Source organism: Montipora foliosa, chromosome 11 (assembly GCF_036669935.1).
Source record: "Montipora foliosa isolate CH-2021 chromosome 11, ASM3666993v2, whole genome shotgun sequence".
Taxonomy (NCBI): Eukaryota; Metazoa; Cnidaria; class Anthozoa; order Scleractinia; family Acroporidae; genus Montipora; species Montipora foliosa.
This window is the reverse complement of record NC_090879.1, coordinates 34587679-34600178: the sequence shown is the minus strand read 5'-3', so window position 1 is coordinate 34600178 and position 12500 is coordinate 34587679. Positions and strand designations below refer to the sequence as shown.

The 12500-nt window shown below is 37.0% G+C and overlaps 1 protein-coding gene across 2 annotated transcripts in view; it reads right to left on the bottom strand.

The window, feature by feature from the left end:
* The window catches only part of LOC137975808 (antimicrobial peptide AmAMP1-like), a 34480-nt gene that overhangs the window by 1 nt on the left and 21979 nt on the right, over window positions 1–12500 (bottom strand). Inside the window, exons 1-4 of one of the 2 annotated variants that reach the window (XM_068823003.1) lie at window positions 1968–2145; window positions 1649–1777; window positions 722–853; window positions 1–157 (exon numbers count right to left, since the gene is read on the bottom strand). The exon at window positions 1–157 is cut by the window's left edge and continues 1 nt beyond it. In XM_068823003.1, coding sequence (XP_068679104.1) covers window positions 723–853; window positions 1649–1777; window positions 1968–2067 — 360 coding nt within the window. In that variant the 5' untranslated portion in view covers window positions 2068–2145 and the 3' untranslated portion in view covers window positions 1–157; window position 722. Of the gene's footprint in view, window positions 158–721; window positions 854–1648; window positions 1778–1967; window positions 2146–12500 lie in introns of those variants that run through there. The other variant, XM_068823002.1, reaches the window with a different exon arrangement.

Below are 12500 nucleotides of genomic sequence, written 5' to 3'. Positions count from 1 at the left end.
AGAGTAATACTCTTTATTTCACTGTCTTTTTCATGAAAGATGATTTGATCAACAATTAACACATACAAAGCAAACGATTTCGGTAGCCATTTATCAGTCAAAAAACACAGCAATAGGTGCATTCAGAAGCCACTGACTTGATGTCCTTTCTTGTTGGCTGTAAAAGAATACGAAATCAATTTTGAGCTTGTTAATATCATAAAAAATCAAGCCCCTTGGAAATCAAATTGATTTCTATTCCCCTGAAACAAAAAAAGACGCTTTTACAGTTGCTACATGGAAGGCTTATAATTGCAAACTTTGAGTGCTTAAGTACAAATGAATGAAAGGCTTTTACTGAGAAGAAAGTGATAAGGTGTATTCTGCGATAGATAAATTTATCGCAATTCTATCGTACATTGATCTGTTCGTTATCAACCTTGGAATGAATAAGGGCCGAGAAAGAGGAGGTTTGCGGTCCATAAAAAAAGAAGATGACTGGGAAGGTGGTTAAAGTGTTTGTCACCGCGGTAAGGCAATCACGTCTTGAAATAAGAAGACTTCCACCGCAGTCCTGTAGGTCAGTGTGCCACTATTGATGGTTTGCATCTGACCTTACGGCGTTACGGTTATGTACAGAATAATGCAATAAAATGTCTTTCAGGTGGGAATTTTACCCTTTAGGCATCCATCCTTTTCCCAAGAATGTATGGAAAAGTTTCAGAATACTTTTCGCTCTCACCTTATCCATAGCATATGCCACAAGACTTCACACATCTTCTGGAGGCTGACCTCGCTCTGTATAATCGACTGCGACAGTCTCCCCGGATTCGAACTAGTTTACAATACGTTTTGGAGCCCCGATCATAACAGGCTGTTGAAAAGAACAAAAAGCGCCAAACAAGGAAGTCAGTTATGTCAGAAAAAATGGCGGGCTAAAAAAATTCGAAGGTCAACACCTATCCGGTATGATCAAAGGACTGCAGAAAAGAAATTGAAATTTAATTTCCGGCTTATCTTTCGGTAAATGTTTCGTACTTTACTAACATTTCACCAAAAAAAAGCTACGACACTACAGCGTAGGTTGTCCAGTCGTGGTCAACTCTGTGTTATTTTAGTTCGCTATCATCATCGTCATCATCATCATTATTATTATTAGTAGTAGTAGTAGTAGTAGTAGTAGTAGTAGTAGTAGTAGTAGCATCACTTTTTTAATCTTTGAAATTCGAAAGGCACCAAAAATTTGTCGAGATAGCTTGCAATGGCACCAAAAGCACTTGTTTCTACATGTAAATTATATTTCGCCCTATTGCCTATATAATTATATAATAAATGACCGCGTGTAGCTCAGTTTCTTCATTCACTGAAGAGTCGGCAAAAAATTCAGCGCAAAACGGAATTGTAACCTATGCCAGAGGCTACGAACTGAATAAAGATTTAAGCACTAAGGCATTCCGTAATCAGTGTTTTCTTGTAGCTCTGGTCAAATCCTTTTTTTGTTTGATGAAACCCTAATTAAACTTTCATCTTATACAACTGTCAACCGCAATCGGGGCTATTTACTCGTTACAGGTGCGTTTGACTCTAAATATTCCCACAATTTCGACCCAAGGCAAAGCAATCTTTGTGAGCTTGAAAAATTGTTTCTTCAAGAATCTTTTTGACTTACTTCCTCTTTTTTCATTGTTCACGAGATCGTTCAAATCGGAAAAGTCTGCCGTATCTTCAGATTTCGTTGCATCGAAAGTGTTATCGTCTTCAACGGTCTCATCCTCTTCATTCAGCAAAATTTCATCGTCTGCAAATAATCAAAACGAAACTCACATGCACCATAAATATATTACGTTAATTTGGTCTTCTTTGTGCAAGTTTCCCAAGGGGCATCCTCCACGAAACTGATCGAATTTTGGCCCCAGAATATCAATGCTACGTTAGTTGTTTTACTCTCGAAAATTCCACATTTTTTCTCCAACTGTTATACTTCTTACCGTCAACATCTTTCAGAAAAGAAGCACCTGAGACCTTTTTGGTCTCCATAAACAGCAGCATCGCGGCGAGGAGAACAAAAAGCACTTTTATGGCCAGCATTTTTAATTGTCCCGGTTCAGGCAAATAGCTCTGCTGAATGATCTCAGGCAAGGTAATGTTCTTTTATGACATGAACTGAAAAATGTACTTTTTATAAACAATCTGCTTTCAGCTGTTTGTGACCACTAGAAAATTTAAATAAACCATAAAAGGTTTTCACCACTCAATCCTGCCCGTTTTGAGATTCTGGGAGTGGGAGATTAATATGAATTCACACCGTCGTGGCCAACCAATGCGATTTAGTCAGGTTAACAAGTTAACGTCATGTTCAAAGTTTTATTTGGTTTTATTTAATCAAGTCGCTCCATTTGGGTGATAGTCTACAATTACCCCATAAATCTTCCTTTATTCAGCGCTGGTGCGGCACTCATTCTGTGTTGTATTGACTGCATTTTATGAGAAAATATTGTTAAGGCAATTATTTTAAATGAAAAAAGGACAATTGTTTTTATCATTTTCGTCTAATCTTAATAGAAACTTAATCATGGCATCATCCATTTTTTATTTGAATTTTTGGGAGATCCTTTGAGATAATCGGCCATTCGACTTTCTAAACGCGAAAAGCTTCTTTCAGAATGAATTTATGGACTGTACTGCTGGAACATTGGCTACTCGGTTTGCGTTTCGGTCTGTACTATAATTTCAGCTCCACAAATAAACACACAACGAAAATCATTGATACTATGAAGCCATTTGAAAATCTCACGTGGGGCGAAATTGTTGCAAATTGCCTTTCTGTTTTATTACTGCGATGTAAAGCAATAGCGTAGGAGTGAACAAAAAAAGTTTTATTACTGAAGAACAACCATAAAAATTTGGTCTTTACACGCCGATTCTGACCTTGGCAAGTTTTAGGCCAGGAAAGCATTTCAAAGTGTCTGGTAGTAGAACAAAGGAAATGTTGATTATAACATTTTTCTTTTTGTAATTCCAGGGTACCAGCAATTTATAGAATTCTGGACTTCATATAGGCAATAAACCTTGTCGGAATAAACAGCTGAAATATTTATCAAAAGTGGTTTCGCCGACAGCCATGTAAGCCGGATAGTGCGGCTCATTGATTGGACATGGTACCTACAGGATCCCTAGAAGTAAGCAGTAGTGTTGCATTATCTGAAATATAACCATCTAAAATGGCACAATTTCCGAAAGGTATTCCCCAAAGAATTTCATGCAAAAATTGCTCTCAGACGAAGCAGACTTCTTAATTATGTCTTATTTCAACTGGGATAGATACCGCGGTACCAGTCCATGCATATGCCGATTCGAAACTTATTATTAGAATGCTTTATAAATACAGAGCAAGACAAAATATTATGTGACGATTACTTGGTTTTAAATGAAAAAATTCAGTAATTAAGAACATCTAGAAAATTAATCATTGGGAAACCTGCGGTGGGCTTCGCGGATTTGATATTTGTTAAAGCTCTTTTCTCAACAAGCAAGTTAATGTGCCAGTGAGATCGAAAACGGGATCGTCTGGCTGGAATTAAGGTCAGTTTAAATCTGCAAATTATTGATATTATTTTGGCACTGATGTTTCTGAACAAATTCACCAGAACCTCTGAACAATTCATATTTTTTGCCTTAAATATATTGCGTAATTTTAATAGATAGAACAAAATAATCTTGTTTTTAACTTGGAGTTAAAAGATGAATGCTGCTCGGATCGAGGGGAAACCGGAAACCATGCATTATGCAAGCTACGGTTGCACCACAGTTCAGTATGGTTGCACGCATTCACAAAAAGCATTGCATCCTGCATTGAAAACTTAATTGTATTATAATACACTGACTGACAAGGTCTATATTGTTTGATATATTTTCTTTTTGTCACAAATTGGCTAAATTTAATAAAATCATTTTTAAAAAAATTGGTATTACGAGGAGGTCTGTTCCCGTAGTAGTCAGTACGGTTTTTTTCTCGTGATTTCACCATTGTTCTTGAGTGATCAACGGCTTCGCCCCCATCCAGTTTATACTGCTTAATAGAAGCATTCTCTCCTGCAAGTGGTTCCACAAGCTCAATTTGTTTTTTTTTTTTAAGGTAGATTGAGCATTAGGTTTTTCAAAGAGGTAAGGGAAGGGAAGGGGATGAAAGAGAGAGAAAGAGAAATAGAAGCATGTCACAAAGCCATTGTTTAAGCCTCCCCTCCATCGCTAATCTGGCCAAGGCTGGCTGAACGATTTTGCACAATACCTATGGAGAAATTAACAATAAAACTCGGAATTTTCTTCTTTATGCTGCCATGTTGTTTTCAAGCCGTTCTACAGTTGGAATTGTCCAAAGCGATCTCCAGGCAGCGCACCGTTTACAAAGCAAGAATAGTTTTGTGCAGAAACTACTTCCATTACATTGTGGATTTCTTGGCCCAAACCTTAGACAGAATTTCTCGTTTTGCTCGATGGAATGAAGATGTTGAGAAGCTAGCGCTGTAAACGATATTCCCCGTCTATCAAAGAATTAGCCGTCGCATGCGTATATCATAAAAACCACCAAAACTTTTCACTGCGGAGCACATCAAAGATGATTATGTATCACTGATGGCGCTTTTTTTTTAGCTCAATGGTAGGAAAACATTTTTGCCTCCTCTCTGCCCTCTTCAATTCATCAATAAAATCTTCTACTGAAATCGAAAACGCCTGCATGCTCGGATAGTGTGAAGTCTATTGTGTCTCAACGAAACATGGCAAATTTTAGAAACTGACTTACAAAAGAATGGCTTTGTACCAGGTCTTCCTTTCCTGCTGGCTCCTAAGACCCACTTTCCACCCCTTCCCTTTACAGGAAGGCGTGTTACTCAGGATTATGTAAGGTTATTTTTTGTGTTCAAATCATGGTCTTTACCTCACACAATCGCCACATAGCCAACGAGACATATCCTACGATTAAAAGAGCCCAGGTCATTTGGTAAAATGTTTCACTGAAGGACATTTTCTGGCTTCTACAAGTAATCTGCAGAATTGCTTGCAAACACATTTTCAGTTTCGATTTCGTCTCCAGTGCGGCCTGGGTTCGAGTTCTGGATACTACGTAACACGTGGGTTGAGTTTGGTGCTTCTCTGCTCTGCTTCCAGAGGTTTTTCTCCAGGTACTCCGGTTTACCACTCTCCTCAAGAGACAAAATTTGATTTGATTTAGAGTCTTTCCAATTAGTAAAGCCCTTGTTCTCATCTAAAAGAGCTTGAGACTTCAATAACTGAAGTGACTATATATATTTTTATATTTTTTCTGCAATGTTCAATGATACAAATCTCCCGCTTGTGAAAAATCCTCTTTGATTTCATCTTACCTGAAAGTGATACCAGTAATCTGCGTAATTGCTTGCGAAATTGTTCACGAAAATTTACATCAACCTCGAGGAGAATTTTTGGTGCAAAACTTGCGCATTTTCATTCATATTCATGCTTCAGTCCCTTGTGTTGCCTACTTTAAAATAATTTAAAACATGAGAGAAATCGAAAGGTCCGTGAATGCATTTCAATTTTACCAGTGACACTCATTGACCAGTTTGCGCGCAGCTTCGACGATCATGATCAAGTTTCGAGATATGAGTGAAGAATATATCTTTACACTAAATGTCTGTATCTACCTCACAAGAAATAATATCAATCAAAAAGCTTATTCTACGCCAAACTGAAGTTCAGGAAGTTATTTTGTAAGCATCCTTTTTCACAAGGAAAAACTGTTTTTCAGTGACAGACAGTTCTTCTTGTTGACAGGCCTAGGATCCTCCTGGATAAGAAAAAGTATTCGTGACACAAGCAGTTCTGTTCTTACGTCTGCGCAAAAAAGAGAAGAGCTCAAAATCGAGAAAGCAAAAGCACCGGAAGTTCATTGTTAGCGCTTGCGCAAAAATGGCGGAAGTGTGCTAACTATGGACGACGGAAAAAAACATCGAACCTTGCCGAATTTTAGACAAGTGTCGCACCCTTAGACGAAGAGAGAGGAAAAAGGTAGAAATTGTCAACTCTTTTTCGAGACTGGTGATTGTCATGTAATATCAAAGGGCTTTGAATATACGGTCAATGATTAACACTTACAGTCTGAAAGGAAAGCTAGGAAATAAACCTATTTCTTTGAAACGACAACCCATAGCAGGAAAATAACATTTTCCTGCTCTGGAAGCATAATGGGATAAAACAATTACCAACTTGGGATTATTTCAACGTTATCACAACATCTTCATCAATCGAATGTAAGACTATGGGCTGAGTTAACAAACATATTCTTAAGGACGGTGCCTACTAATTAACAATATTTTTGCCCCGGTGTGTGATTATGCAGGAAATGTAGATCTTAAGGAAGAAAAGGAAGAAAAGGAAGAAAATTGGAATGAATAATATTTGTAAAAAGCTCTAAAATACAAAGCAATGTATGGTGTTCTTTCTCAAATTGAAGTTTAATTATCTCTCAAAAATGCATGGTTACCCCCAATTTTCTTTTTGGATACCAAGAGTACTTACTAAGATCTACTTTCTCCGGATAGTTCTAAACCGCGCAAAAATATCCCTGTATTAGTAAACATCACCGATAGGAAATGCGAGTATCTCAAGATGCGCAGAACGTATGCGCAATAACAATAGTAGCCACCGTCCTTAAGACCGGATTCATAGTCACCTCACAGTTGCAAAATTTTACGGTGGCTCTGAATCCAATCCTGGGCATTTTTTTTTAACTCAGCAGAAAGCTTTATCTTAGCCTGCTAATCACTTTCTTGCAATAAAAATTGGGGGTCATCGAGTTCGTTCTTTAAAGATATGAAAAGTACAGGGTATTTAATGGCTCGTTTGTATGTAGGGTAACCCATTACATCACATTAATAAATGCATCTTGATAAATTAAGCGATGATTGTTGTTTCATATGGCACCATGACATTGTCTTTACGTGAAACAATGTTGTAGCGTTAACAGTTCTAATAAGTCATTCGCTCAGAAGTGTGGCCGCGGAAACGTATGTGAACCACTTTAATTTAAGTATTGGTTAACGACTAGTGTTCGTAAATATCATGATGATAATTTCAGTGCTCTGTAAACAGGAACAGGTGCTTAACCCTGGTGCCCAGACCCCAGTGTCGAACCCATCGAATATTCGTTGACCAATCCTTTTTCTTTAACCACAAGACCACCAAAGCACCAGTTGGTCGAAGAGCAATTTTTAGACATAATCAGGAGCTCCTGACATAATATAGATAATGAATCCATATATCCTAAACCGTGCGGTAGATCTGTGATAACACTCGCTAAGAGTTAGACAGCAGCCGGTAACGAAATAGCTCGTTCACAGAACTTGACACAAAATAAAACTTTTATTGTGTAACAGTGGTTGAGTGAAAAGAAGCCTGGTGGAAAGAATTTTTTCCTATTTTCTCTTTTCTGACGTCCTGGGAGATTGAAAAATCGAAATCCGCCATTGAAAATGTTCATGTTCTAATATATTCCGTGCTAGGTGACATCATTCCGGTTCGGTTCTCTTAAGTCCAGTCGAGAACATGTTAAGCTTGTAGGAGTATTTTGAAATGTTGAAAAATTCATATCCAGTTCAGTTAATAATACACTGTTGTAGCTATGAAGTGTTGAAAGTAATCAGTTTTAAGTAATTTGGGTATTGCTTTTGTTCATGAGAAACAATACTAGGACTTGTTTCGTTAATAAAAGCGTTCTCGCCTGTTGCGAAAATCTAGCGATACGTAATTAAGTTTTTAGTATGGTAGGCTACAAAAGCGGCTAATAATTATTCAAGTTCGTTCGTTTTCGTTTTTGTTTTCGATCGATTACAGAATAAGTTCAACGTTAATAATAGACACTTTTCAAGATGGATCATCGTTATTTTTGTTTGTATATGGTCTCGCTTTTCAATGTCTTCGAGTAGTTTCATGCATGTAAAAAGTTAAGTCTATAGGAATAAATGCATAATCTTGATAAGTTAAGATGTCGTCTGAAAACTCTTGCTTTTCTTTAAAACTTTATTTTGTTATTCGTTTTTTAACTCTTACAGTACTGAAGTCTTCGAGTCGCATTTACTCTTCGTTGCATATCATGATTGATGATAAAAGCAGCAGAAGGTGATGAATCAGATTTTTAGCAGAGATAAATGTTTCAACCCTTCTATGGAAATAACTCCTGACTTAGTGGACTAACGTCCTTTTTAATTTACAGTATTGTCCATGAGGAGAACCATTGAAAAGGGGGGAGATCTTGGTACCAGCTTCATTCAACACATGGTTTTATCATTTATCAACATGCCATAATTGACACAATTAGTCCCATTAGGTAATAAATTTCAAAACCATATGTTACGACGGTAGCCAGTTCAAATCCAATGTTAAATAAGATCACGAGGAACAGAACTTGAAACAACTCCGATACAAATAATCCCTTCCCAGTTGAACTTATAGGTGGTTTTCACGTTACGTCATTGTCGCTATGTTGGTGGACGAAAACAGAAGATCTCTTATTAGCTACTTTTGTTCGTCCACCAAGGCAATAAATAATTAAACCCTCTAAATAAAGACTGGGTTACGCCAGCAACAACAAGAGAAAGAATAAACTGTAAATTAGGTGGCAGATTAAGCCTGAGGAAATTAGAAAGAAAACACAAATGAGTTACATGTCGTTAGGTCAACAGTTTTTTTAACTCTTGGAATATCAGTGCCATAATTTCGGGCTTAGTGCTAGAATGGACTTTCATGGTTCAGTAAGGCAAACCTTTGCGATTATTAGCCAGTGTCATCTCTAGTCTTTTCAAAGTGTTCAGTTTTATGGAGAAAACTAATAGTGCATGGTGTACACCATAGTTTTAATCGGGAATTTAACTTTCTCTTTGTCTTTTTGTTTTCTTTTTGTGAGGTGAAAGAAAATTATGACTTTACCGATGCCAATTTAAAATAGTTGTTACAAGTCTTCAATTCAGTAATGAGGATAGTTTAAATCTTTTTTATTGTCTCATACTGAACTATGACAAGATAACGCAGAGGTCCGTTTTGTCTAATTTCTTTTTCCATTTTTAATTATAAAAACTGAAATAACCTTTTTTACCATAGATAACGGACCTCTAGGCTACTAATAACTGAAGTAAAATACCACTAAATTCAGAACTTACTATATGACTGCGGAATTGCTGATATTTACTAACATCGTAATAGGCCATATCGTGATGGGTTGCGAAGGATAGAAAGTGAGGACAGAATTATAGGATGGGGTTCCTGTTTGGGTATCAGTTTTTTCCCGGTTTTCTCTGGATTACAGGGGATACAACAGTAATTATTGTGATGGGCAGTTGAAGGAGTAATTGTGAATCTTATCATATATCTTCAATTTCATTCAATGAACTTTCTAGTTTATAAGGTCTTATAAGTTTAAATATTTTGAATTACATACGGGGGATTTAAAAGAAAAGGGCTAGATTGTGATGGACACTCAGGTGTGAGTGTGATCGCATCGAAATTCAGTAAATTTGAATTAATTTTTCTACTTTATAACTTCAAGTAAAGATTGCCAATGGGGTCATATCTTATCGTATATCTTCAATTTCATTCAATAAATTTGAATTTTCAAGTTTATAAAGACAATACTGTTTTTCCATTCACTCTTTACTGACTAACACCATTTTTGTGAGTGATACGTTGTGAAATCATGTTTATTTTTTATTTCTGCTTTCATAGAATGCAATTAAATCGGCTCTGAAGGTCTCCTTGTTTGTTGTGTGACTATTTCAAAGAGCTCCAATTGAAATAACAAATATGAACAATAAGTCATAATTAAAAAAAAGATTGATCTAATAAGATTTTGGCACCATTGTTCTCTCTGCAATTCCCCCGAAGTATTAATTTTCTTTTCATGGTCACAACTGTCGTTTCAAGAAGAACTTCGAGCCAGCCAAATTCAAATAGTTGGAAAAAAACAATTACGTTGAATCGTGAGTTTTTTACAATTGCAACAGGACAAAAAAATCATTTAGTGCTTTGATTATCATGCCTTCTCAGAAACGTAACACAGGTCATTATAAAAAATCCACACAGTTAATCTCGATAACAGTTCGTTTGAGAAATAAGAAAATTGGAAAACAAAACGAAATAGCAAACGGCAAACTAATCTCCTCTGTATCAATTCAGTTAATTAAAACAGCGGGGAACTACAAGTAAAATAGTTTTAAGAGGGACCGCCATTGAAGTAAATCATCATTCAAGTTAGAGCGGCTCTTGAACTTCCATGTTTGATTCGTGAAGTCAGAAAACTATTGATTCAATTACGTTTCTGACTCCATGGAGACTTATAAAGTGCTTGTCGGTCTGGTTCTGTTCTTTGGTTTGGTGATGCAGTTTCAATCTGCTTCTTCGAAACCTAGTCCTTTTCTCGATGAGCTTGCTCTGGGTAAGTGTGCAATGACTAATGTGTTCCGTTTTTAGCAATGTCAAGTCAGTCTTTTCAGTCTGGGTGTGGTGAGCGGCTTAACCTGTCTTCTACGCTTTCCCTCGCAATCGGCTCAGAAATTTCAAATCAAACCCAAAACCAGCTTTTGGCAACTTTTATTTGAGAATGATATGACGGACGTGTTTGGAGGGAAAAGGAAAAACTTTATATAATGCCTCAATGAAACTGAATTGTATACGTCAAAAATGCCCACAAGCTGAAAATGTATTTTGCAAAACGCCAATTGATGCCACTGATTACTTAATTATTCCATGAGCGCGCGTTGGATATGAGATGGTAAATAGCCAACGAGGCGCGTAGCGCCGAGTTGGCTATAACCAGTCTCATATCCAACAAACGCGAATAGAATAATTGTTTATTAAATTCTTTAAACTCCAAAAGTTTGCAAGTACGAAATACGAGCGAAAATGGCGAGAAAATCCGAGCGAAATCGAAAAAACTTGATGAAGATGCAGCTATGTTGGGTAATACCTTATGGTCAGACAGACGCAGGCTAATCACAAAAACATTTGTTGCGTTTTTGCGTACTTTTAAGCGTCGGAATTGGTCCCAACTTTCCAAAAAAGCTCTCCGGCGAAAAAAAAAAATTAGCTTAGCAAACATTTAGCGCAATCAATTGCCATATAAGGTTAAACTAAGGTATACGAGCTGATAACCGAGATTAAGTGAACCAATCAGAGCACGAGAAATGCATTAACCGAGGTTGAAAATTTAATAAAATATTATTTATTATTGTTGTTTTTAATTATGCGACACACCAATCTCTTAAGGTGATCCACCTTCCCACACGCTTGCCGTGGGAGAACACTTTTGCTGTTCCCAACGCAGCTTACCACATGTTTGGCATGTGAAGCTGCCACTTAAAGGGGTGCTAAACACACCCGCGTGGTATTTTAGCTACGCCATGCTGATGAAGCCCATAAGGCCGAAACAGCTGTCCATGGATGCTAATTAACTGGGTGAAATGGTTGTGCGCATGCGTGATGTGTTGGCTACACAGGGTTGGTGTTAGCGTATGTCACCTTGCTTTTATTATTAATAAAATAGAATATACCATATTTAAAATGAAAACTTCGGAAATATTTTAAGAATTAATTGTCCGGTATCTGTGCGTAGGGTCCATCGGGTTAATTTTATTAATTCGCAGAAGACTCTACGGCTCGAGGAATGTCTTTCAAAAATGGTTTTTTTATAGAGGAGTTCACGCTCTTAATTGCATCATGGGTAATCAGGGCAACATGGCGGGAAATTCAAAGCAAAATGTAATGTACATGACTCTATTTTATAGACTTTCGCCTTCATAAACCAAACAAATAAGTTCATGTTCACAGCTTAGATAAACTAGACTTGGTATCAGTTCTTTGGAATTCCTAAGTATTGCTTTTTTTGTCTCCATACATTCTCTGTAAGTTTGTGCCTTTGGAATTACAGGAAATGTATGGCACAAACTCTTTTTAATAAAATAATTTCTACCATAGCTATTCTCTCCAAATTTATTCTGCCGCACCTTTGAGCGCATATCTTCTGTTTTGGAAAATAAAAAACCCCAAATTTCATATCATGACTACTTTTGATCGTTTTGAACTTTCTTACACCTTTGAATTTCTCTCCATCTTGCCCTGATTACCCATGATGCACTCAAGAGCGTGAACTCGTCTATTTTGAGGGTTTACATGTTGCCGATATTATTTTCCTCTATGATCTGACGCTGTTACGACTTGTTAAGCTCTCCGTTGAATCCTAAATCAACACTGAAACAACGTGAACTTTCTTATTGTTGTGTTATGCTTGTTAAGATAACTTACAATCAAGATCGTTTCAGTGTGATTGATATAGATAGGGTGAAATTCGGCAAACCGATGAAAGCAAAAGAAAGCACGTGAAATCTTGTTCATTTAAGCAAAGGAAGCTCTAAGTAGCAGATCCACAGGAAAAGGGGCTCTAGTCTAAAAAGGCATTGTCTTTTGTCAAAGAGGAGAGCCCAAATCAGATAACGCAC